Consider the following 26,632-nt stretch of genomic DNA (forward strand, 5'->3'; position numbering starts at 1 on the left):
CCCCAGCACAGCTCAGAAGGACACAGAGGCCAACTGCTGCTCCAAGAGGTTAGGGAAAGACCAGCAAAAGTTTGGGGCAGGTTCCTCACTCTGGAAGGATGACACCACCCTACAGCCCAACCAGCTCTGTCCAGAGCAGTGAGGATTTGGGAATGGCTGCACTGAGGACCATGGGATGCAGAAGGAAATGATCCAAAAGAACCAGGTCATTCCCATCTGGGTCCTCCATGCAGCCCACAGTGAGGGTAACATGGCTCAGCGTCTCTTGCACTTACTCATGCAGAATTGAGAACTGCCTGAAGAGGAGGGGAAAGCCAATTTGGAGTGTCCTCTCCCACTGCAACACTTCCATGCACTATGACCTGAGGAGTTCCCCTCGTGGGAGCCATGCCACTGGGCAAAATCTAGAGTGATGGAGCAGAGCATGCACATGCTGCTTTAAGGTTTCTCCATCTGCGGTCCAAGGGTGGCTCCTGGTGGAGAGATGGCAACAAAGAACTTGCAGCAGCCAGCTGGGGCTGGAAGGAGGAAAAAGGACTTCCTTGCATGTGCAAGGTCTGAGCTGGGCTGGGAAAGGGCTGCTCTAAGGCAGCAGGATCACACAACCAATGTGGACATCACGCAGTGACATGGAGATCATGCAGCCCTGCAGAGATGCTCATTGCAAGCCAGCACTCAGAGCAAATTCTGCTGGGGGAAGAGTGGCGGTGGTAAAATAATCAAGAACAGGACAATAACTCAGCCAATTCAAGAAGAGCAAGCTCTGCAGTACAGCTGCATCAAGATCACATGAGAGGCCAGCAGGCCACGGCAGCAGGTTGCAAGGGCAGTGATGGGACAAGGAGCTGGGGTCCAGGGGGCACAGGACATGCACAGTGTGTAGCTGACCAATGACATATTCCAGATGTGCTTATTGTGCTACTAGTGACACCTCTGTGCTTGAGGTGGTCCAGAGACAGCCAACAGTACCCAACCTGATCAGCATCAAGTCTGAGAGCAGCTTGACTCTCCCGCTACTGAGAACACATCAAACATCTCCAGATGATCCTCAAAGTGCAGGCTGGAGACAATGGTCCTTGTGCATATTTCAAACAAACCCAGACCAACCCAAAGTCTGGAAGGCCTCTAACTGTGCCAGCTCATTTCAGTCCTTGAGGTCTTGTGTAGCAATAATCCTTGCAGACATCAGCTAGTTGGTGGGAAGTGTCTTCTCCTTCAGCTTCCCTCCTGAGTGTGGTAAGGAAAACAGAAAGGACAGTCTGAGGAGGACCAAGGAACTGCCCTGGGGGGTCCAGCTAGTCACTACTGCACAGCTAGGAGGTGAAGAGGAGGTAGTCACAAGCTTGAAACGTGAGTGGGCTCCTACAGCAAGGAACACAAACCAACCCAAATCTCTGTTTCCCTGCGAGCGCAGAGTGGCTCCTGCTCCTCCTCCTCAGTTTATCATTATAGGTGGCTCTGTCTCAGCAAGGGACTTGTCAGGATATTGCTCAGGTGTACCAGGTCAGAACTCAAGCTCAAGCAGGACTCACAGGGTTACATCAGTGACTCAGGCTTTAGCCTAATCATGACAACACAGATGCCGGGCTACGGCCACGACCCACACCGAAGCCAAAAAGAGCTTTGAGGTATCGATATCAGGCAAGCAGGAGGAGCCCACGCTCCCACCCCCCCGGTGCTCAAACCCACCCCGAAGGCTGGAGGAGAGCACAGCCAGGCTGGTGGCCGCGCACCCCCACCGGGAGATCCAGGGGCCACCAGCGGGCGGCGATCGGAGGAGCCAGGCGAGCAGGGGCTGGAGGAACACAGAGCATCACACACGCACACACACACACACGCACAACAGGAACGCTAACCACGGCGGGCGTGAGACTAGTGAGGAAGAGGAACAGGGAGGGGGCAACTATTGCTCGGCAAAATTGCACACCAGGATAAGCCAATGACTTCCCCCCCCCCCCCCCCCCGAAAAAACAACAACAACCCCTCCCCCCCAAAAAAAAACCAACACCCCAACCAACCAAACCAAACCAGAACCAAAACCAAAAGGAAGTGAATAGAAAAGATCTGGGTTAGTTTTGAGGTGGAGATAAGGAGCGGGCACGGAGGATGCTCGGAGAAGACAGGAGAGGGTCGCTGCCCTGTGACCAGAGGCGGGTAGCAAGACATGGCTGCGCTGGAAGACGGACATCAGGGGATCTACGGGGGCTCGGCAGAGAGGATGGGCTGCTCCGGGGAGGTTCAGGCAAGCAGCTCCTTTTAATCACTGGCAACGTGGTTCTCGTTCTGGAGGGTGTGCCAGCGTTCGATCTTCTTGTCCTTGTTCTTCAAGCACTCGTACCAGTGTTTCAAGCGCTCCCCCTTAGCCGTGATGCCCAGCTGACAGCCCCCTGGGGGAACGAGAAGGGAAGACACATCACATTCAGAGAGGAGGCTGACGTGAGGGGGAACCACTTCCGTGGGGACAGAGCTCACACTTGGGGCATTTCTCTTCTCCTCCTGGATTTAAAACGCAGTGGAAACAACTAGAGCTGCTCTGCTTGCACTGAAGACCCCCCACCCCCCACCTGTGATGCTGGAGATGGGGCAGTACAGTACCTGATGGACTGACACAAGCACCCAACCAACCTGCATGGTCCCTCCTCAAAGCCCAACCCGGGGTGCCTCAGAGGGGCTGGTGACCTACACATCCCTCCTGCAGAGGGCAAGCAGAGCACTGGGCACTGAAAGCACATCCCAGAGCACAGGGACTCGCAGCTCACCAATGTAGTCATTGGATTTCCCGATGTCATAATCCCAGACAGAAATGTCCAGAGACTTCTTGGCCAGGTCGTTGTGTTTTATATCATAGAAGAACTCCTGCAGAAGGAGAACACCTCGGTCACCCCCAGCACCCCCAAGAAAACACAGCCAGGAATTGCAGCTCAGGAGTTGCAGAAGATCCCTGTGGAGCCTGAATCCACAATCCAGCAAGAGGATAGTTAAAACACACCAACAAGGAGCAAATGCTCCTGCCCTGCAGCACCTCTCCTTCCAGGATCAACAGGGTGGTGCTCAGATGATGATACCAAACTGGGAGGAGTGGCTGGCACACCATCAGGCTGTGGTGACATTCAGCCAGACCTGGACAAGTCGGAGAGTTGAGTGAGAAGAACCTCATGAAGTTCAACAAGGGCAAGTGTAGAGTCCTGCATCTGGGGAGGAATAACCTTCTGCACCAGTACAGGTGAGTGGGTGATCTGCTGGAAAGCAGCTCTGTGGACAGGGACCTGGGAGGACAAGTTCATCATGAGCCAACAACAAGCCTTCGTGACCAAGAACACCAATGGTCTCCTGGGTGCATTAAGAAGAGTGTGTCCAGCAGGTCAAGGGAGGTTCTCCTCCCTCTCTACTTTGACCTGGTGAGGACTGGGAGAACTGGGTCCAGTTCTGAGGTCCCTAGTTCAAGAGAGACAGGGAACTGCTGGAGAGGGTTCAGTGGAGGCTGGCAGCAGTGCCAAGTGACAGGACAAGGGGCAACAGGTACAAACTGGAACCCAGGAGGTTACACTTGAACAGGAGGAGAAAGCTGTTTGGTGTGAGGCTGATGGAGGCCTGGACCAGGCTGCCCAGAGAGATTGTGGAGTCTTCACCTCTGAAGAGACTCCAAACCCACCTGGCCATTGTGATCCTGGGCAAGCTGCTGTGGGTGCCCCTGCTTGAGCAGGGGGGCCAGACTGGATGATCCACAGAGGTCCCTTCCAAATCTCACCATGCTGGCATTCAGTGACCCATCAGCTGAGTTCATCCCTTGCCTCTAACTGAGCATTTTGCAGATGTCCCACCAAAACAGCACTACCTTGAGGATGCTCATCCCACCCATAGCCCAGGCTGAGGTGACACAGGGTTGGCAGCATGGGCAGCAGGGAGCTTTCAGGGTGTAGTGGTGCTGCCCAGCCCTGCACTGGTGAGATCACCCAGAGCAAAGTGCCTCCTGAAATATTCCTGGGTACAGTAGGGGTAAAGAGAGGAACCAAACCTGGGGCAGTTTGTCTTCTGCCTCCTTGGCACAGCACATTAATTAGCTGAACTGACTTAATAATGCAGCAATCACATCTGTCCTTACCTCGTTAAACTCAGGATTCAAGGTTTTCTTCTTAATCTGTGTCTTGTGCTTGGCCTTTTTTCCCATGTCAGGTTTCAGCCAACTGGGGGCAACAGAAAACAGCTCAAAACTCAAGTGTGACATCAGCCTGAGCTTACTGACTAAGGGAAACTGAGGTTTGGGGCTAGAAAACAGCAACTGCAGGCTTCTAGAGTGAAGAACTGGGTTAGCCAGGCTCTTCCCTCCTTCTAAAATAAACATAAAATCAGTAAAATCCTGATTGTTATTTCCCCCCCTCCCTGGACTGCCAGATGAGACACAGGAAACCATAAAGACCTCAGCAGAAACCTCTCTGGAGGAGCATCACTTGCTGGGAAATGCTCAGACACCAGAGAGCAGAGTGTCCTGCACACAACTTTTGATGTCCTTCCAAACAATGCACTGGTCCCAAGGCTTCTTTTCCCCACCCAGGAAAAGAAAGGACCTCTTGTTCTCCAGCTCTGCAGCTCTGAGTCTATGCATTAGGGAACCTATGCATTCAACAGGCTGCCCAGGCCAGTGGTGGAGCCCCTACCCCTGGAGGGATCTAAATGACCTGTAGACATGGTGCTGAGGGACACGTTCTAGTGGTGGAATTGGCTGTGCTGGGTTAATGGTTGGACCTGATGATCTTAAAGGCCATTTCCAACCCAGATGATTTGGTGATTCTATGATTCTCACCTACAGGGACTGGAAGGGCCTAAAGGTTGAGTCAGTCTCACTTAGCTTCAGCCATGGCAGTGGTACCCAAGCAGAGCATTACCACTTTGCATGGTCAACTCTGGTGGGCATCTCACTCCTGCATGAGGTCTCAAGGTGGTTGGGGAAATGCTCTCCTCTCTCCAGTGGCTTTAGAAGGAGCTCTCAGCCCATCAGTTACTGCCCAAGGACAGTGGGTGGCTCCACAACCACATGTTACCACAAGGAATCACAGACTCAGAGAACTGTTAGGGTTGGAAGGGACCACTAGGATCAGCCAGTTCCAACCCCTGTGTGAGGAGAGGGACACCTCACACTACAGCAGGTTGCTCGCAACTACATCCAGCCTGGCCTTAAACACCTCCAGGGATGAGGCTTCTACCACCTCTCTGGGCAACCTGTGCCAGTCTCTCACCACCCTCATGGGGAAGAACTTCTTCCTAACATCTAATCTGAATCTACCCACTTCTAGTTTTGCTCTATTCCCCCCAGTCCTATCACTACCTGACATCCTAAAGAGTCCCTTCCCAGCTTTCTTGTAGCCCCCTTGCCAGGGGAGGTTTAAGCTGGATGTTAGGAAGAAGTTCTTCATAGAAAGACTTATTGGCCATTGGAATGGGCTGCCCAGAGGTGGTGGTGGAGTCCCCATCCCTGGAGGTGTTTAGGAGGAGACTGGATGGGGTGCTTGGTGCCATGGTTTAGTTGATTAGGTGGTGTTGGGTGATAGGTTGGACTGGAGGATCTCAAAGGTCTCTTCCAACCTGGTTAAATCTATTCTATTCCATTCCATTCTATTCTATTCCATTCCATTCTATTCAATTCCATTCCATTCTATTCAATTCCATTCCATTCCATTCCATCCCATTCCATTCCATTCCATCCCATTCCATTCCATCCCATACTGGAAGGCCACAATAAGGTCTCTTCAGAGCCTTCTCTTCTCCAGACTGAATAGCCCCAACTGCCTCAGTCTGTCCTCATAGGAGAGGAGCCCCAGCCCTCTGCTCATCCCCGTGGGCCTTCTCTGGACACGCTCCTGAGCCGTCCCCAGCTCCCACTTACAGCTTCACGAAGGGGTCGGAGTAGCCGTTGGCATCCATGGCCGCCAAGTGCACGCAGCGCACGATGCCCACAATCAGGCCTCCCTGCTGGGTGCTGTACATGAGGGACACCAGGATCTTCCCACGCTCCTCCACATCCCCACCACGATCTACCTTCAAGAGGAAGCAACCAGAGATGTGGACACACAGAGGCTGCGTGAGGAAAACTCAAGTGCGGAGCAGATGAGACCAGATGGGCACAAGGGGACCTTGCGTCGTCTCCATGAGGGGAAAAGGGGTTTGTCCATGAGGGATGAGGGGTGAAATGTGCATGGAGCATGGTGCCCTCCAAGGCCTCTTACCTCCTCTTCATACAGTGCCATCCCACGGGATGCGCCGGTTGTTCCGGTGCGCTTCGTCTTGGATCGGGAAGGGGGAAAGAGACTTCCATGAGCGACAGTAGTGTAGTGTCCTACAGGACAAACACCCCCAGGAGCCCACCCAGATCTTTTGCTGGCCTTAGGAGAGGAAGGTGGCTCAGGAGTGTTCATCTGCTCCACCAGCCTCCCTCCCCCTCAGCACCAGGGGGCAGAGTTCAGGGATGGAGTAACCTGACCTCTCCTCCACAGTGACATCCATCACCATAGGCTGGCAACACATTCTCCACCACAAGGTCAGGTTGGTCAGAGCTCTGAGAAACCTGATCTAGTCATAGATGTCCCTGCCCATGGCAAGAGGGTTGGAATAGATGAGCTTCAAAGGTCCTTTCCAACCCAACCCATTCCACGATCCTGTAACACCAGCAGATCTGCAGCCACTGCAGAGGTCACCAGAGTCACTTCCCCTGGATTCCCACCACGCTCTTGTCTCCTGGCCTTGATGTGCCACATCAGCTCAGGCATGGATGGGAATCTAACTCCTAAAGATGCCTGTGAAGTCAGGCACCCACGGCTCCAAGCTCACCACTACCTCCCTCATGTGCCAACATCAAGGCTAGCAGAAGGAAATGTCACAGGAACTCACTGGTATCACTCTCTCCAAGCAGATGTTGAAGTTCTTTTTCTGGTTGGCTTTGAGTTTTTTCAAGGACACTCTGGTTTCTCCAATAAACTCATTGTGGCCAAATTTGTCTTCATCACACACAGAGATCCTGAGGGGAACAGGAAAGATGAACATCAACCAGACTGGAGCAGCACCTGGCTCCGGAGCACAAACCTTCTCCTGCAAGGGCACTGGTGGACAACACAAAAGCACCACCAAAGCCTCCATCCATCTGGTTCTCCTCTGACCAAAAGCAGTCAGAAAGGTGAATTTCTCTTGTGCCACCAAAACTCACCATTGTTAAGGTGTGCTTTGTGATGGGGCAAGAAATCAAGAGGTGGACATTTCCTCTAGGAGGGGAATGCCAGAGGACTTTCAGAGGCCTCCAAATGTTCTGCTGGGACACTGTCCAAGCATGTGTAGATAGGAAAGACACACATCTCTACACTGAGAAGGGTTATAGTAAAGTAAATAATATTAAATGACAAGGCCAGAATTGTACCAGCAAATCTCTTCACAGAAAGGGTTGTCCAGCCCTGGGCCAGGCTGTGCAGGGAGCTGGTGGAGTCAGCCTCCCTGGAGATATGTAAAAGAAGCTTGGATGTGGTGCTGAGGGACATGGTTTGGTGGTAGTTGATTAGCAGCAGTGGTGAGGTTGTGAGCTTGAAGTGAGCAGTTGGGACTGATGATCATAGAATCAGTAAGGTTGGAAAAGACCTCAGAGATCATCAAGTCCAACCTGTCACAGTATCACCAAGGTTGGAAGAGACCTCAAAGATTATCAACTCCAACCTGTCACCACAGACCTCATGACTAAACCATGGCACCAAGTGCCACGTCCAATCCCCTCTTGCACACCTCCAGGGACGGTGACTCCACCACCTCCCTGGGCAGCACATCCCAATGGCCAACAACTCTCTCTGGGAAGAACTTTCTCCTCACCTCCAGTCTAAACTTCCCCTGGCACAGCTTGAGACTGTGTCCTCTTGTTCAGTGCTGCTTGCCTGGGAGAAGAGACCAACTTCCTCCTGGCTACAACCTCCCTTCAGGGAGTTGGAGAGAGCAAGAAGGTCTCCCCTGAGCCTCCTCTTCTCCAGGCTAAGCAACCCCAGCTCCCTCAGCCTCTCCTCACAGGGCTGTGCTCCAGATCCCTCTCCAGCCTCGTTGCCCTTCTCTGGGCACCTTCAGGTGTCTCAATATCCTTCTTAAACTGAGGGGCCCAGAAGTGGACACAGGACTCAAGGTGTGGCCTAAAGGTCCCTTCCAACCTCAACAGTTCTGTGGTTCTATGATTCTCAAATGCTTTTATTGCTCTTAAAAGGGCCATTGAGGTCAGCACGTTCACGTGGAGCTTGCTGGGTTTTGACCAAAACCTCTGCATTTCCTCCTGCTGAGGAAGGCTGGCTTGAGATACTCCACACAAGGAGACCCACTGTCCCCACCACCCCAGCTACTCTGCTTACCTGAGGGTTTTCCTCTGCATGTCCTCATCCGTGATGCCGTGGTACACCAGGGTCTCGTTCCACACGGGGTTGCGAGTGTTGCGCAGCGTCTTTGTCCTCAGCTTGTTTGACTGCAGCATCAAAACAGAAGAGGCATGATTAGACCCTTCAGCTCCTCCCCACCTCCACTCAGGCTCCTGGCAGAGGAGTGTAAATTAGATGCTCCATCACTTCTGCCTCACAGGAGTAGCTCTGACCGGGCCCTGAAGGACGTCACCGCTGCCCGCTGAGGCTGTCGCGCCTGTGAGCCATCAACTCCAGGTGAGCATCTCCAGCCTGACAGGGTGGACCTTTGTGCAAGCACCAAGGACTCAGCTGCCTGCAGTCACCAGGGTAGACTTCACCACCTGGCTTTTGTCACTGTCTGGGGTCTAGTCCCCCAAGGACATCTATACAAGAAGTTGCCCAAGGCAGGCTGCACAGGGCTTGGGGTTCTAAAGGAGATGCCAGCAAGGGACACGAGGAGCTCTGTCACTTGGCCATGTGTCCTTCACAAGCATATATGTAAAAGAAAACAACTGGAAGAGAGATCAGCAAATGAGACTGAGCAAAAACATATCCCAAGGTCTTGACACCTTGACAGACCCTGCACAAGACCAGGAAGTCCCCACACATGAAGCAAGCCTGGAGGCATCAGGCCAGCAGGCTTACTTTCAGATCCTCACTGGTTTACACCTCTTCTTCTGAAGCCCCCCCCGAAAGTCTCCTTGGGCACCAGGCCAGCAGTGGTCAGTCCTGCACCAAAGCTTTCCCCACCAAGACCTGCTTAGCTGGGCTGGGGAATGAGATCTTCAAAGGCTGCTTTGATGAAGGGAGCCAGAGTTTGCTCAGTGGTTATTTCTCCACCGCTCTAACCAGAACGTGCTGCAGCAGCAAATGGATGGTTCAAACCCCAGGAATAATTAGAGTATGTGTCAGGTGCTTTGTGATGCATGAACAGTGTCACCTCCTCTGAGGCTCCACTCCATCCCTGCTGTTCTTTGGGTAGGGGAGAGCATCTGCAGCATCAGCCCTTCCCGGAGATACCTCCCTGGTAACACAGCAGCAGCGAGTGACAGCATGGAGAAATCAAGGGGAGGAAGCTTGAAGCGAGGCAAGGAACTCAGGGGCCTTTGAGGAACCTCTGCTCCATCTCCCAAGCACACCCAAACCAGGCAAAAACCTCACCTTGCTGGCTCCAGGCAAGAGGTGCAGCTTGACATAGGGATCTGCCAGGCCATTGGAGTCCATTGGTTTTAAGCCCTAAAAGATAATCAAGAAAATGTGGTGCATGGATCCTCCTTAAGATAAAGCAGGGAAGACAGCAAGCTGCCCATGGAGCAACTCAGCAAAGAGAAAGCATGTTCAGCAAGCCAAGAACCGCTGCTCCAAGCAGGTGGGGGTGCCATGATGTGCTGAAATATCAGACCCACTCAAGCACATGTCCCACAGACCTCCCAGACCTACTTGAGGAAAAGCCCCAGAGATCTGTTGGAGCCATTTGAAGAAAAGCCCCACAGACCTTCCAGACCCCCTCCAGGATGAGCCCCACAGACCTTCCAGACCCCTTCCAGGACAAGCCCCACAGACCTTCCAGACCCCCTCCAGGACAAGCCCCCCACAGACCTTCCAGACCCCCTCCAGGACGAGCCCCACACAGACCTTCCAGACCCCCTCCAGCACGAGCCCCACAGACCTTCCAGACCCCCTCCAGGACGAGCCCCACACAGACCTTCCAGACCCCTTCCAGGACAAGCCCCACAGACCTTCCAGACCCCTTCCAGGACAAGCCCCACAGACCTTCCAGACCCCCTCCAGCACGAGCCCCACAGACCTTCCCAGTCAGGAAGAGTGGAGCTGGGCTGGGTGTGCTGAAGAGCAGCCTCTACCTGCATCCACAGTCCTTCCATCTCATCACACTGGGGGCTCTGGGAGCCAGATGGACTTAAATTGGTGAAAGAAGGAGAAAAAGAGGACCACTTACTTTGGCCTTGATGAGGGTGCAGTGCAGGGAGCTGTTCTCCTGGTCGTAGAGCAGGCTGAACTCCAGTGCTCCCAGTGTGGCTGAGAGAGAGAGGAGTTGGGGAAAGGACCTCAGCCAATTAGTGTTTAATCGGCTCTGATGAGTAATAATTAGGCAGATTTGTGGTGGAAATGTAAGAGCCATTCGAGGCACGTGGGACCAGGCTGGCAGCAGCCAGACTGCCACACACACAAATCCAGCTCTGGACATCAAAGCTTTGCAAAGCTGCAACTGCCTTTAAGGTTCAGCAGGCAAAGGAGGATGTAACCAGCAGGGGAGGTCTAGGCTGGGTGTTAGGAAGAAGTGCTTCACAGAAAGAGTTATTGGCCATTGGGATGTGCTGCCCAGGGAGGTGGTGGAGTCCCCATCCCTGGAGGTGTTTAGGAAGAGCCTGGATGAGGCACTTGGAGCTGGGATTGTTCAGCCTGGAGAAGAGGAGGCTCAGGGGAGACCTTCTTGCTCTCTACAACTCCCTGAAGGAAGGTTGTAGCCAGGTGGGGGTTGGTCTCTTCTCCCAGGCACCCAGCACCAGAACAAGAGGACACCGTCTCAAGCTGTGCCAGGAGAAGTTTAGGCTGGAGGTGAGGAGAAAATTCTTCCCATTGGAATGTGCTGCCCAGGGAGGTGGTGCAGTCACTGTCCCTGGAGGTGTTCAAGAGGGGATTGGATGTGGCACTTGGTGCCAGGGACAGTGACTCCACCACCTCCCTGGGCAGCACATTCCAATGGCTAACAACTCTCTCTGGGAAGAACTTTCTCCTCACCTCCAAACTAAACCTCCCCTGGCACAGCTTGAGACTGTGTCCTCTTGTTCTGGTGCTGCTTGCCTGGGAGAAGAGACCAACCCCCACCTGGCTACAACCTCCCTTCAGGGAGTTGCAGAGGGCAAGAAGGTCTCCCCTGAGCTTACAGATAGGTCCCAAAGTGGCAGCTGCCTTCATGACTTGAATTGGGAAGAAGTGGGAAGGGTGGTGTGAGGATTGAGACTGAACCATCACCTGCCAGAGCTCAGTAATGTGGTGCAAAACCAACTGACGATCCCATGAGCTGCTCCCAACTGACTGAGCAGGGACAGCATGCAAGAACCTACCCCAGCTCCAGAGCAACATTCCCCAAGGACTCTTCCCACCAGAGACCCACAACCTTACAATCACACAATCATTTGGGTTGGAAGAGTCCTCCAAGATCATCAAGTCCAACCATTAACCCAGCACTGCCAGGACACCACTAAAACACGTCCCTGGGCACCACTAAAACACCTCCCTGGGCACCACATGTCCATACCTTTGAAACCCCTGCAGGGATGGGGACTCCACCACCACCCTGGGCAGCCTAATGCTGGGAGTCACAGCCCCAAGGTGACCAACTCTTCTCAATCATAGAATCATAGAATTGTTAGGGTTGGAAGGGACCTCACCCCCTGCCATGGGCAGGGGCACCTCACACCAGAGCAGGTTGCTCACAGCCACATGCAGCCTGGCTGCAAAAACCTCCAGGCATGAGGCTTTCACCACCTCCCTGGGCAGCCTGTGCCAGTCTCTCACCACCCTCATGGGGAAGAACTTCTTCCTGACATCCAATCTGAGTCTACCCATTTCTAGTTTTGTTCCATTCCTCCCAGTCCTATCAGCCTCAAAAGTCCCTCCCCAGCTTTCTTGTAGCCCCCTTCAGATACTGGAAGGCCACAATTAGGTCTCCTGGGAGCCTTCTCTTCTCCAGACTAAACAGCACCAACTCCCTCAGTCTGTCCTCACAGGAGAGCAGCTCCAGCCCTCTGCTCATCCTCGTGGCCCTTCTCTGGACATGCTCCAGCACCTCCTGATCCTGGTTTCCCCCCCAAAAAACCACCCCCTGCCCCCCAGCCGGGTGCCTCGGGTACGTACTGCCTTCATCGGAGTCGTAGCTGTTGGCATCTTCCTCCTCCTCCTCGCGGGGCTGCTGCCGCACCGAGGCAGCAGGTGCCGGGGGGACAGCAGGGGGCTGCTGGAAGGTGGAGGGCTGCTGGAAGGCAGGGGGCTGCCGGGCTGGCCTCTCCTCCCTGGTGGGGGGCACAGCATAGCCCCCTCCTCGCTCCTCCCTGGCGGCGGCGCGGGCTGGCTCTGAGGGTCCCAGCGGTGGGCTCGCTGCAGGATGGACCCAGTTAGCCCCCGGCACACTCTGCTCCCCAAGCCCCTTGCAAGCAGCTGGACTTTACCTTGTCTCTCTGGGAACCGGCCAGCTGCCCCAGGGCCAGCTCTTCCTGCTGCAGGAGCTGCTGGGGACAGATCACAGAATCGTTTTGGGTGTAAAGACAAGAAATTGTTCCTCATGTCTAACCAAAATCTCTCCTGGGGCCACTTGAGGCTGTTTCCTTTTGTCCTATCAGTTGCTCCCTGGGAGAAGAGACCAACCCCCAGCTGGCTCCAGCCTCCTTTCAGGGAGGTAGGGAGAGCAATGAGGTCTCTCCTCAGCCTCCTTTTCTCCAGGCTGAGCAACCCCAGTTCCCTCAGCTGCTCCTCACCAAACCTGTTATCCAGACCCTTCACCAGCCTCATTGTCTTTCTCTCTACCCACTCCAGCCCCTCAGTGTCGAAGCTAGGGCCCCAAAACAGAACCCAGGATTCGAGGTGTGGCCTCACCAGTGCCCAGTACAGGGAGATGATCCCTGCCCTGGTCCTGCTGGCCACACTGTTGTTGATCCAAGCTAGGATGCTGCATTACTGGGCTATTCCCTGGGGTGATGCTCCTCATCCCATTCCCATCCCAGCACTGCCACAAGCAGGGAGGTATCTGCCCATGGCAGGGCATCGAGGTGTCACCCCCACAAACTGAGCCTCCTGGCTGCATCCCTCTCGCATCCTACCTGGGGATGCTGCTGGACCAGGAGCAGCAGCAGGAGCAGGGCTGGCAGCAGCTGGTGGGGGTGGCCGTGAGCCTTGCACAGAGCTGGTTCTCTTCAGAGCTGCAAGGAGAAAGGAGCATCAGCAACAACACTGGGGGGGCTCTGCCTGGGTCAAGCACGGGGCTGCAGCCAGAACTGGCAAGGGAAGGGCAGTCAAAGGCAGGAGAGAGAGAGGCTTGGTCCATGGGTGGAGGTGGCCAACATCTCAGCCCTCACACAATGTGCAGTCCCTTGAGGTTGCTAGGTGCTGTACACTGAGCAGAGACAACCTTTGTACACCTGGCAGCTCCATACCCCCCACCCTCTCCTGCCAGGCACCCCTCAGCTCGGCTCTCACCAGGGCTCCTGCTGACCCCACTCTCGGCAGCGTAGTCGCGGCCATCGGTGCCCCCTTCAGCGACCTCGCCGCCACCTGGATCTGCTCTGCCCTCTGCTGGCTTGCGGCCGGGCACCACGGAGCTGCCCCGGGCACCTGCTGTCACGTCACTACCTGCAGGGACAGGGTTAAAGCAGTGGTAAGCCTCACACCCTGGCCGCCCATCCATCCCCAGTGTGCCACCTGGGTGATGCCCAGCCCGGGTGTGAGGAGGATGGGTACAGCCACGGCAGCATCATCAGCGCATTGGGGACCGTCAGCCATCCAGCACCTGTGGGGTGCCAGGAGGGCTCCGCACCATCCAACCTGCACACAGCGGTTGGAAAAGCACAAAGGACATCCCAAAGGACACAGGAAACCACGGGGACAGGAGAGACCCACAGGGAAAACGAGGCCAGAGGTATCCATCACCTGGTCCTCAGCACCCATCAAACCCCTAAGGACATCCCAGCTCCACGCTCCCTGGGACGGGAAGATCATATTTTCTTTCTGCTGATCACCTTCCATTTGTCAGTGAGACAGCAGCGACAGCTGCCTTTGTCTCTCACTTCCATCACCCAGCAGCGACCATCCCAGTGGATAAAGCCCAGTCGTGCGCGCCGGGGTGCCGAGGCTGCTCCGGGGTGATGAATGGCAACCCATGGACGTGATGACAAAAAAGGTCTCGGAGCTCACCTGGCTTGTGCCTGCTGACACCAGATATAAATCTTTGCTCTGACATAAATGGGATGTTTCTCCTTGGCTGGGCTCTCAGGGTCACCAGGCAGAAGGAGAAAGCGAAACGCAACAGATTGTGGCTGGGGGGAGGGGGGCGGGGAGAAGATGAGGAGGAGGAGGAAGGGAGGGGGCCGGGGGGAGGAGGGGGGGAAGGAAATGAGCATCCACAACCCTGAGCCCCGTGGTGCAGAAATAGCAACGCAAGAATTAATTTTCCGAAGGAGCTTTAGGAAACCGATGGAGACGTCACCGTGTGCCTGCTGATCACCGGGGAGGAGCCGGGCAGCCCCAGCGACTGCGCGGGCGAGCCGGTGCCTTCCCGACAGCAGCCTGTTGTGGGGCCGAGGAAGCTTAATGGCACCAGTTACCAGCGCAATTAAATAGTCTTAATTAAGTGGTTTCCCCAACTGCTGCTGCGTGGGAAGATGAAGATCATCACTTGGCTGGGCACAGCCTTGCCAAGGCTCAGCCGGAGCTTCCCGCCGGCGCTGCGAGCTGTAGCATGGGGATGTGCCTGAGCCTGGATACCCTCAAGCTGTGGAGGGATCTCACACCAAGGTGTAGGATGCGTCCCCACGGTGAGCAGTGCTGGAGCGTGGAGAGGGTACAAGGCTGTGCCACATACCCTGCTCACTGAGATGCTGCCTGTGCACAGCCAGCTTGCCCAGCACAGGGCAAAGCCCCAGGCAGCTGCAACTGGGAAACCCAACACAGCCCCATGAGGCAGCCCTTAGCACTTCCTGGGCACCTGCAACCATCTGCCAGCCAGGTTATGGCCACCAGGAGAGATCCTGAGCCAAAGGAAGGATGGGTTGAAGAGGACAAAGCCAAGGGATGGTGTCCTCAGCCCCTCATTGCCTCCTCCATAGAGCTGAAGAAGGGCAGAGGGAGAGGAGGGTTTGCAGGCACTGGGCTGCTCCCAGGCTGATCATCACCGTGATGGCTCAGACAACCTCATCACCTTGGTGCTGTGATGCTGAACTGCAAAAATGGGGAGTAAGTAAAAATGAACTCCCAGCAGCACAACTCATTCAGGAGCAGCAGGAGCCCCAGCCCTGGCTCATGTTGGTGCCCAGTCCTGGCTCATGTTGGTGCCAGCAGCAGCTAGGAAATGTGGGTCCTGAAGGCATGGATCCAGAGCAGCATGGGATAGAGCTGATGGTTGGATTCAATGATCTTTAAGGTCTTTTCCCAATCAGAATGATTCTATTATGGTAGAAATTGGTAACCCCTGGTGAGGAACGTGACTTTGACCCTGTGAGGAAGAGGCACCAGTTGCTGTCCTTCAATGCAACCCCATCCACCAGCATCATTACAGACAGAATCATAGAATGCATCAGGTTGGAAGAGACCCTCAAAGTTCATCTTGTCCAACCCCCCTGCAGTAGGCCTAGGAGGGGGGCTGCAAGGTACAACCAGGTATAACCATCAAAATGATCACAGCATCCTCCCTTTGCTCTGGTGACCATGCACAGAGCAAAGCTTTGAGGTGAGGAGCCCTAACATGACCATGCCAGAGGGCAGAACCTCAGCTGCTCCATCCCTTGCAGGCATGCACAAGCTCCCTCTGCCCCCGCCCAAGCCTCCTAAAAGCATTCCCAGAAGTTTTTCTAGGGATTTCCATCAAATACCCAGAAAAACAGCTGCCAATCAACAGTGGGAAACCAAACACCCCCGGAGGCAGCTCTGCTCAGCGTCTTCACACCAGCCCAGGCGTCTGCCGTGGGTGGGGAAGCCCCAGAATAACTCTGGTCCCCGCAGAGGGGGCGGCAGCAGCCAGCAGAGGTCCTGCCGCTGTCACCTCCCAGGAAAACACAGAGGGGAAAAGAGGGAAGGAGAGAGGGAGCTGAGCGAGGTGCGAGGGTCGGTGCTTACCATCAGAGTCCTGCTCGGCCGGGGGACTGGGGTCTGCCTGGCCTTGGGGGGCACAAACAGAGCAAGAAGTGGTGAAGCTGCAGCTCACCCACCCCACCAGCAGCAGCCTGGGATGTGCTGCCACTCTTTTACAGGGGGGTTGGAAGGGACCTCTGGAGATCATCCACTCCAACCCCCCTGCTCAAGCAGGGGCACCCACAGCAGGATCACAACGTCCAGGTGGGGTTGGAATCTCTCCAGAGAAGGAGACTCCACAACCTCTCTGGGCAGCCAGCTCCAGGGCTCCAGCAGCCTCACACCAAAGGATTTTCTCTTCCTGTTCAGATGGAACCTCCTGGGTTCCAGTTTGTGCCCATTGCTCCTTGTCCTGTTGCTGGGCACCACTGACAAGTCTGGCCCCAGCCTCTTGGCCCCCACAGCTCCTTTAGCTCTTGCTGAGCATTGAACAGATCCCCTCTGGGGCTGCTCTTCTCCAGGCTAATCAGCCTCAAGTCTCTCAGCCTTTCCTCCTCACAGAAATGATTCAGTCCTCCCAGCATCTTCAATAGCCTCTACTGGACTCTTTCCAGTAGCTCCCTGTCTCTCCTGAACTGAGAGGTCCAGAACTGGACCCTTTAGAAACCAGGCAGCAGCTCCATGACTGCTCTGGATGCTCTTTGCTAGGGCTTACTCTTGCAAATGATGGGGAGAAGCCCCAACACCTTGCTGTGTTGGGTCCCTTGCAGTGATGGAGGAGGGGTCCAGCACCTGTTGTCACCTACCTCGGGTGGGTGCACGAGAGGGGAGCTTTTGGTCCTGGACCGGTGGTTCCACTGGGCTGGGCTCACTCAGGGCTTGGGGTCCCTTGCTCTTGCTGACAGGCATCGGCTGGGGCAGCATCTGCTTGGGCAAACCCTTGAAGAACCAGGCACCAGAGCGCTTCCACACCTGGGGGAGCAGGTAGAAGGGTTGTAGCTGTGCCTTGGGGGGATGCTGGGTACAGACCCCTCCTGCACCACCAGGGGCCTCCTCAAGCAAGCAATGCTGAGGACATAGACCCCTGCACCCGCCCTGCTCCACGGTCACAGAATCCCAGCACGGTGGAGGTTGGAAGGGACCTCTGGAGATCATCCAGTCCAACCCACCTGCTAAAGCAGGGGCACCCCCAGCAGGTTGCACAGGACAGCATCCAGGTGGGTTTGGAGTCTCTCCCAAGATGGAAAGTCCACCATCACTCAGGGCAGCCTATTCCAGTGCTCCAACCCTCAACATGCAGAAGTTCCTCCTCACGTTTAGGTGAAACCCATGGTTTGTGCCCATTACCTCTCATCTGTCCTGTTAATTAACTAACTCATCAGCTTTTGGACCCTGTAGGTGTCAGGGAGCCCCATCTTTGTCCCCAAAAGTCTCTTCAATCCCGTTTGCCTCAAAAATGAGCTCATCCTACAAGAGCCAAACTTGCCAGGCAAGACAATGCTCCATGGGAGAGTTCACCAGTCTGAAGCTTGTCCCATCTCAGAGGTCTGAGTTGGGAACAGACCAAGGTGAAACCAAGGGCAGGGATGTGTCCCCACTCCAGCACAAGGAGCCCCCAGGGCAGGGGATGATGCCACACTCACCTCTCGCTGCTCGCTGCAGATCTTGCAGAGCCAGATAGTGTGGGGCCGGTTGTTGGTGGTCTGCACCCCACACTTGGTGCAGACGTTCTGCAAGAGAAAGCAAAGCACCAGGTGGGGACACTATGGCCACCAAAAAAGTCTCACAGCACCGGCATCACCCCTGGGGAGTGTGAGGTTAATGAGAGTTGGCTGATGAGAGCTGGTTAACGAGAGGTCTCCTAGCAATAACATCAGCGATCATAGAGTCGGACTGGATTGGGTGGGAAGGCACCTTTAAAGCTCACCTGGTCCAACCCCCTGCAATGAGCAGGGACATCTACAACTAGAGCAGGTTGCTCAGAACTCCAAGCAATCTGAGATGGTTCCAGGGATGGGGACTCTACCACCCCTCTGGGCAACCTGGGACAGGGTCTCACTACCCTCAGTGTCAAACATTTCTTCCTTCTCTCCAGTCTCAATCTCCCTCTTTTAAATTCATAGAATCAATAAGGTTGGAAAAGACCTCAGAGATCATCCAGTCCAACCTATCACCCAACACCTCATAATTAACTAAACCATGGCTTCAAGTGCCACATCCAATCCCTTCTGAAATGTCTCCAGGGATGGTGACTCCACCACCTCCCTGGGCAGCACATTCCAATGGCTAACAACTCTCTCTGGGAAGAACTTTCTCCTCACCTCCAGCCTAAACATCCCCTGGCACAGCTTGAGACTGTGTCCTCTTGTTCTGGTGCTGCTTGCCTGGGAGAAGAGACCAACCTCCTCCTGGCTACAACCTCCCTTCAGGTAGTTGTAGAGAGCAAGAAGGTCTCCCCTGAGCTTCCTCTTCTCCAGGCTAAGCAACCCCAGCTCCCTCAGCCTCTCCTCACAGGGCTGTGCTCCAGACCTCTCCCCAGCCTTGTTGCCCTTCTCTGGACACATTCAAGTGTCTCAATGTCTTTAAATTGAGAGGCCCAGAACTGGACACAGGACTCAAGGTGTGCCCTAACCAGTGCTGAGTACAGGTACAGAATGACTTCCCTGCTCCTGCTGGCCACGCTACTTCTGATGCAGGCCAGGATGCCATTTAGTTTCAAACCATCACCCCTTGTCCTGTCACAACAGGTCTTGCTCTAAAGTCTGTCCCCAGCTTTCTGACTGGTCCCTTTAAAGCACTGAAAGGCCACCAGAAGGTCTCCCTGGAGCCTTCTTTTCTCCAGGCTGAACAACCCCAACTCTCTCAGCCTGGCCCCACAGCAGAGGGCTTCCAGCCCTTCCATAGCTGTTGTGGCCTCCTCTAGCGCCTCTCCAACAGGTCCATGTCCCTCCCACGCTGAGGGCTCCAGAGCTGGCCCCAGACCTGCAGGAGAGGTCTCAGCAGAGTGGAGCAGAGGGGCAGACTGCCCTCCCTCCGCCTGCTGCCCACGATGTACCCTTGTGCCACCTGCAGAGGGATGCTGGGCAATCCAACACGTGCTGAAAGGCTAAGGTGCCCATTTTTCCCCCAGGGTGGGCAGCGTGGGGGCAGGGGACAGGGAGCTGTCTCACCTTCTTGCAGTCCTCACAGACGACACAGGCAGAGCCCCGTGGCCCCAGCTGCTCCCCACAGAGGATGCAGCGGTTCACCCCATCCCCCAGCACGCTCCGGCGCATGTCCTCCAGCCGGGTCATCAGTCGCCTGGCAGAAAGGGGACAGGGACAGTCAGGACAGGCACTGCATGGGCAGGACACACAGGTCCTGCTCCCAAGAGACAGATGCTGCCTTTGCTCCAGCAGCTCCTTTTCCTGGTGCAGTTTCCTACAGAGCCTCTCCTCTTCCAGCAAGCCACATCCCAGAGGGCAAGACACATCCTAGGAGACATGTTGGAGTATTCTATTCCCCTACAGCTTTAGACCACACAGTTATTCATTTCCAGCAATGGTGGCAGGGAGCAGATCCCACCCCCAGCTCCCACATACACAAACCCCATCCAAGTCAGCACAACAAGGTTTGGCATCAGTGAAGCAGCTTTTTCTCCCCCAGAAAAGCTCCTTTTTTCCCCCTGAGTCCCAGTGATCATGGAAGAGCTGCAAGAGATGTTGGAAGGACTCTGGTAGGGAACTCCATGGTGTTCAAGAAACATGCAGGCATGACACTTCATGACATGGTTTAATGGCCATGGTGGTGTTAGGTTGATGGTTGGACTTGATGGTCATAGGGGTTGGTCTCTTCCCCCTAGTGTCAGGTGATAGAATGAGACAAAAATTGTGCCAGAGGAGGTTAGGAAAAATTTCTTCACTGCAAGAGTGGTCAGGCCAAATTTGGAACAGGCTGCCCAAGGAGGTGGTGGAGTCACCATCCCTAGAGGTGTTTAAGCAAGGACTGGCCATGGTACTTGGGGACATGGTTTAATGGCCATGGTGGTGTTAGGATGATTGTTGGACTCGATGGTCTTAGAGGTCTTCTCCAACCAAAGCAATGCTATGATTCCATGAACTAAGGATCCTGCATGGTATTTACTGTATGAAAATTTTCAGCCCTGTGAGGTGCAAAAAAGCCTGCTGGAGAACAGGCTATAAACCTGAAGAAGAAGAAGAAGAAAATCCCAGTCAAGCAACTTCTAGAAGATAAATCGGCGCTGGCAGCAGCAGATCGCAGAGCAAAGGCAGGAGAGAGCTGCTGCCGAGCTGTACACTCCCATAACCCAGAATCCTGCCCCTAAAAATAGCTCTAGAAGGGAGAAATGATGCATTATTTATGCCATTCAGTGAGGAAGGAGAAGGAACCAAGAGGAGGAGGAGGAGGAGGAGGAGGAGGACAGGATACCCAAAGCCCACCAGGGAGAGCAGCAGCTCCCACGGCAGCCTGACCCAAATCTGACAGAGCTGCTCACAGGGCAGGTGGGAAAAAACCACCTGATGTTTATAAGACATTTTCCCACATGGCTGATGGCAGCTTCAGATTTATGGTGGCTGGGCTGCCAGCACCTCTGAATCACTCAGAAACAAATCTAGGAGCTCTCCTCTCTAGAAGGTGCCTCCCTACTCTGTGGTTGATCTCCAGCCCTTCAGCTGAGGGAGCTGGGGTTGCTTAGCCTGGAGAAGAGGAGGCTCAGGGGAGACCTTATTGCCATCTACAACTACCTGAAGGGTGGTTGTAGCCACGTGAGAGTCAGTCTCTTTGCCAGGTAACCAGCACCAGAACAAGAGGACACAGTCTCAAGCTGTGCCAGGGCAGGTTTAGGCTGGATGTTAGGAAGACGTTCTTCCCAGAAAGAGAGATTGGCCATTGGAATGTGCTGCCCAGGGAGGTGGTGGAGTCACCATCCCTGGAAATGTTTAAAAAGAGCCTGGAGGAGGCACTTGGTGCCATGGTTTAGTTGATTAGGTGGTGTTGGGTGATAGGCTGGACTGGATGATCTCAAATACCTTTTCCATCCTGGTTAATTCTGTTCTGTATTCTGTTCTGTTCCAGGATGGCCAGCATGGTGTGCACCACCCATGGCAATGTGACTCTGCTACTGTGCATGGGGTTTTGATCAAGGAATAGCAGCAAAAGTGGAAAAAGGCAGCACTGTGGAGCACACAGCCTACTACACATCACAGGATGGCCCATTGCAAACCTGCTGCAGTCAATGGGAGCACCTTGAACCACTTCATGAGTCAAGCCCAGCGTGGGGATCACAGAATCACCAAGGTTGGAAGAGACCTCAAAGATCATCAAGTCCATCCTGTCACCACAGGCCTCATGACTAAACCATGGCACCAAGTGCCACATCCAATCCCCTCTTGAACACCTCCAGGGATGGTGTTCCAGCCTAAACTTCCCCTGGCACAGCTTGAGACTGTGTCCTCTTGTTCTAGTGCTGGGTGCCTGGGAGAAGAGACCAACCCCCACCTGGCTACAACCTCCTCCCTTCAGGTAGCTGTAGAGAGCAAGAAGGTCTCCCCTGAGCCTCCTCTTCTCCAGGCTAAACAACCCCAGCTCCCTCAGCCTCTCCTCGTAGGGTTTGTGCTCAAGGCCTCTCACCAGCTCCATGACTCAGCATATGTTAGCTGACCAAAGTCACATTATTGCAGCACCATGTTTAGGTGGAAGATGTCAGCCCTGCTGAAACCCAGTGGTGAATTTCCCACTGCTCCATACACAGGCTTGAGAATGCTCAGGGCTTCTGATGGGCAGCTGCCTTCCAATGGTTATTGAACCTGTAGACCCTTCCCATCAAGGATCACAATGTCCAGGTGGGTTTGGAAGCTCTGCAAAGGAGGAGACTCCACTGCCTCTCTGGGCTCCAAGGCTCCAGCAGCCTCATACCAAAGCAGCTTCTCCTCCTGTTCAGACAGAACCTCCTGGGTTCCAGTTTTGCCCCTTGTCCTGTCCCTGAGCAACACTGGCAAGAGTCTGGCCCCATCCTCTTGCCCCCCACAGGTCCTTTAGCTCTTGCTGAGCATTGAGCAGATCCCCTCTCAGGCTGCTCTTCTCCAGGCTCAACAGCCCCAGGGCTCTCAGCCTTTCCTCCTCACAGGGATGCTCCAGCCCCCTCAGCATTTTTGTAGCCTCCATTTGACTCTCTCCAGCAGTTGCCTGTCTCTCTTGAACTAGGGAGCCCAGACTCAGACCCAGCCCTCCAGATGTGGCCTCACCAGGGCAGAGTGGAGGTGGAGGAAAACCTCCCTTGACCTGCTCACCGCACTCTTCTTGAAACACTCCAGGAGACCATTGGCCTTCTTGGCCAAGCACTATGTTCACATCTGCATGAGTGCTGGAAATCACCACGCTCACAGCTACAGTGTCACCAGACAGCAGCTGGCTGCACTCACAAGCTCCTCCAGTCTTCCTCACCTGAAGTTTCAGCAGTGACCTCTTGAAGTGAAGCAATTCTGCTCCTCAGCCTTCCCTTGAAAAACAACATCCTCAGAGCTCAGTGAGCTGCTTTAGTGCCTTTCCACTTTGCTCTGGCAGCCTAACTCCCTGCTCCAGTGTCATTCCCAAGGGAAGTGGCTGCCTATCCCTGCTCTTCAGCTTCTGCTTTTGGCTTTGCAGATGACCCAAAGGTGATGTCTTCCTAGAGCTGCTAGATCCACGACCCACCCTTGGTCCCTTCCTGAGCTCCATGACCCTGTTACAAAGAGAGAGATGCCAAAGAGCTCAAGAGACCTGCGTCACCCCCTGATTCCCCAGCCAGCAACCAGCAGCATTCCAACTGAACCTGGAAGCTGGCTGTTCCTCCCCCATTTCTTATTTGAATGATATGAATCACACCATGGCTGTTCCCAGCCCACATCCCACCACATGCAATGCAAGGTCTTCATGAAGAGCCCCCAACAGCAACTAATCACCAACATCCCAGCACGCTGCTCCCACCTCAGAGAGAACATTTTCTGGGGGGGGGGGGGAGGTAAACCCTTTCTTTTCCTAGCAGTGAAGGCCATGCACAAACCCATTCTCTTCCACAGCTTCCCCCTCCCACTGTGCTGCAAGAGCTTTGCTCCAAGAGAAGCAGCTTCCAGTTGGAAATCTGCAAGCCCAAACAAACTTATTATAGAAACTGGAACAAATGGCACAATCAAAGAGAGAATGAGAAGGAGAAGAGGAGGGGGGGGGGAGGGGGGAGGAAAGCTTTTTGCATTTCAAGAGATTCATTATTTAGCCACAAGAAAAAAAACCAACATAAATCTCTCCCAGTCTCTCATTTACCAGAAGCATCTCCTTAAGAGGTTGTTTTGAACTGGTGGAAGAGCTTCAGCAGCCAGTACATACACCTGTGGCACCAGTATCAAACAAAGCACATTTGCCTAATTAAGACCAACCATTCAAGATGCAGAAATTGGCCTTTTTTCTCCCTTTTTCCCCCTCACTTCAAATGCTGCAGTGAAAGGACTGGTTTAAAAAAACATAATAATAAATTTAGAGATTAAAATGTAAGTCCTGGGGTGAAGCTGTGTGATGGTTTACCCCCATCCTGAAAGCAGGGGGGGAGGGCTTCTGAGAGCTTTGCCCTCCCTGAAGGGGGTTTTCCCCCCTGGGAGACTGAGTTAGTCTGTTCCACTCCCCCTCCCTGTCCAGCAAGCCTATAAAAAGGAAGACACCACAGCCATTAGCTCTCTTTTGGCTCCTACCTTGACTGGGTGAGGGCTGCTGCTGGCTTCCTGCTTCTCTGCCATGTGGTCAGGCCTGGTCCTCCTCCCTACTTAGAATAGGCTAGGCTAGGCTAGTCTAGAATAGAATAGAATAGACCAGACCAGACCAGGTTGGAAGAGACTGTCAAGATCATTGTGTCCAACCTATCATCCAACACCATCTAATCAACTAAACCATGGCACCAAGCACCCCACCAAGTCTCCTCCTAAACACCTCCAGGGATGTTCTCCTCCTCCAGCACCTCCCTGGGCAGCACATTCCAATGGGCAACCGTTCTCTCTGTGAAGAATTTCTTCCTAACATCCAGCCTAAACATCCCCTGGCACAGCTTGAGACTGTGTCCTCTTGTTCTGGTGCTGGGTGCCTGGGATAAGAGACCAATCCCCACCTGGCTACAACCTCCCTTCAGGGAGTTGTAGAGAGCAAGAAGGTCTCCCCTGAGCCTCCTCTTCTCCAGGCTAAGCAATCCCAGCTCCCTCAGCCTCTCCTCCCAGGGCTGTGCTCCAGACCCCTCCCCAGCTTTGTTGCCCTTCTCTGGACACCTTCCAGCAACTCAACATCTTTCCTAAACTGAGGAGCCCAGGACTCAAGGTGTGGCCTGAGCAGTGCTGAGCACAGGGCAGAATGAGCTCCCTGCTCCTGCTGGCCACACTGTTCCTGCTGCAGGCCAGGATGCCATTGGCCTGCTACATCCCTGCTACCTCCACGCCTCTCCACAGGACTCTAAAAGACTGGGGTTTGTATACGTATTTTCCCCATCCATCCTTGTTCCTTTCCCTTGTGAACCCTTCCTGTTGTTGTGTTCTATGTATAGATATAGTTTAAAGGAATTTTTTGCCTCTCTGCTTCCAAGCCAGCTCGAGGTGGTGGAGTCAGCATCACTGGAGGTGTTTAGGAAGAGCCTGGATGCAGTGCCTGGTGCCATGGTTTAGTTGCTTAGATGGTGTTGGGTGATAGGTTGGACTCAATGATCTCAAAGGTCTTTTCCAACCTGGTTAATTCTGTTCTATTCTATTCTTGGTAGATTTGCTCCTTCCCTTTTCTTTCTTTCCTCTTGAATGGGGAAGAGGAGAGGGAAGTGGGGGAGGGATTCTCAGCCTTGGCCCCCATCTGAGCTCTTAATCCCCAGTTAAAGCTCAAACCACCACAACCTGGCAAAAAGAGGAGAGGAGCTGGGTGAGAGGGTACTGCACTAGGACAGCTCCTGATTAAGGTAATAACTGGGAGGGGGGAAAAAAGACCCCAAAACACCAAAAAAGCTTTGACTCCCTCCAGCACCTCCACACACAAGGCAGAGCCCCACGCAAATGCTGTTCTCCCTGGAGAGATCATAGAATGGGTTGGGTTTGAAGGGAGCTTTAGAGACCATCTAGTTCCAAAGTTCCAACCCCACTGCCATGGGGCAGGGACACCTTTTACTGGACTAGGTGAGGTGGTGTTCTTCTCCTTTCCAGGAAGGAGCTTTCTGCCTTCCTAAAAAGCTTTTCCCTCCCTCCCTCTCCCCTCAGGCTCAGTTACATTTCTCTTTTTCTGATGGCACATAAAAATCACCATCCAGGTCATCACTCTCCCTCACACATCTCTGGGACTGCAGCAATACCTTCCTCACCATTACACTCACTTCAAAGTACCCATCCCTCTGGCCTCTCTGAAGTGAGCTTCAAAGAGCAGGAAATAGGCTTCAAATTGTTCAAATAGGGGAAGAAATAAAAAGCCAACCCAAGAGAGGAGTAATTGAAGGTGGTAGCAGGGAGCTGGCTAAACCCAGCAGCTGGGAGCATCCTTGATCCCAGAGCCAGCCCTGTGGAGGTGGAGAGAATCCATCATCTGCCAAAGGAATATTTATTAATGACTGATGGGAGCAGGAGAGAAGACCCAGGTACCAAAATGCTGCACTTGCACCTGAGATGCCAGCAACAAAACAGCCCCCTGAAAACAGAGAATAATTTTGGGTTGGAAAAGATGCTCTAAACCACCCAGTCCAGCCACAAACCCAGCACTGCCAGGGCACCACTAAGCCATAGCCCTCAGCACCACATCTACACAGCTCCTGTGAGGAGAGGCTGAGGGAGCTGGGGTTGCTTAGCCTGGAGAAGAGGAGTCTCAGGGGAGACCTTGCTGTCTGCAACTCCCTGAAGGGAGGTTGTAGCCAGGTGGGGGTTGGTCTCTTCTCCTAGGCAAGCAGCACCAGAACAAGAGGACACAGTCTCAAGCTGTGCCAGGGGAGGTTTAAACTGGATGTTAGGAAGAAATTCTTCCCAGCAAGAGTGATTGGCCATTGGAATGTGCTGCCCAGGGAGGTGGTGGAGTCACCATCACTGGAGGTGTTTAGGAGGAGACTGGCTGGGGTGCTTTGTGCCATGGTTTAGTTGATTAGATGGTGTTGGGTGATAGGTTGGACTTGATGATCTTGAAGGTCTCTTCCAACCTGGTCTATTCTATTCTATTCTATTCTATTCTACACAGGATAGAAAGCCACAGTGCTTTTATAGCATCAGCATTTGGTCTTGCATTAGGACCAGAGCAACTCACAGACAGACAGAAAGCCACTGGCATTAAGGGGTGATGATCTCTGGAAACAAGACTTGCCAGTGGGGCAGGCACACAGGAGTTTGTTGTGTTTAAATATTCATTGGCACTCTGCAGAAGTGAAGGGGCTAAGGAGCTGCCTAATGGGTTTG

The 26,632-nt window shown here is 54.0% G+C and overlaps 1 protein-coding gene across 3 annotated transcripts in view; it reads right to left on the reverse strand.

Annotated features, from left to right (window-relative positions):
• Positions 1-2,031: 2,031 nt before the first annotated feature.
• The window catches only part of RPH3A (rabphilin 3A), a 33,645-nt gene continuing 9,044 nt past the window's right edge, over positions 2,032-26,632 (reverse strand). The window contains exons 4-20 of one of the 3 annotated variants that reach the window (XM_054172883.1): positions 19,379-19,508; positions 17,852-17,938; positions 17,015-17,180; positions 16,254-16,295; positions 13,623-13,775; positions 13,247-13,345; positions 12,599-12,655; positions 12,288-12,527; positions 10,366-10,445; positions 9,570-9,644; positions 8,364-8,473; positions 6,883-7,009; positions 6,222-6,278; positions 5,882-6,033; positions 4,103-4,184; positions 2,760-2,856; positions 2,032-2,387 (exon numbers count right to left, since the gene is read on the reverse strand). In XM_054172883.1, the coding sequence (XP_054028858.1) occupies positions 2,257-2,387; positions 2,760-2,856; positions 4,103-4,184; positions 5,882-6,033; positions 6,222-6,278; positions 6,883-7,009; positions 8,364-8,473; positions 9,570-9,644; positions 10,366-10,445; positions 12,288-12,527; positions 12,599-12,655; positions 13,247-13,345; positions 13,623-13,775; positions 16,254-16,295; positions 17,015-17,180; positions 17,852-17,938; positions 19,379-19,508 (1,885 nt within the window). In that variant the 3' untranslated portion in view covers positions 2,032-2,256. Of the gene's footprint in view, positions 2,388-2,759; positions 2,857-4,102; positions 4,185-5,881; positions 6,034-6,221; positions 6,279-6,882; positions 7,010-8,363; positions 8,474-9,569; positions 9,645-10,365; positions 10,446-12,287; positions 12,528-12,598; positions 12,659-13,246; positions 13,346-13,622; positions 13,776-16,253; positions 16,296-17,010; positions 17,181-17,851; positions 17,939-19,378; positions 19,509-26,632 lie in introns of all 3 variants that reach the window. The other 2 variants (XM_054172882.1, XM_054172884.1) reach the window with 2 other exon arrangements.

Source organism: Dryobates pubescens, chromosome 25 (assembly GCF_014839835.1).
Source record: "Dryobates pubescens isolate bDryPub1 chromosome 25, bDryPub1.pri, whole genome shotgun sequence".
In the NCBI taxonomy this organism is placed as follows: Eukaryota; Metazoa; Chordata; class Aves; order Piciformes; family Picidae; genus Dryobates; species Dryobates pubescens.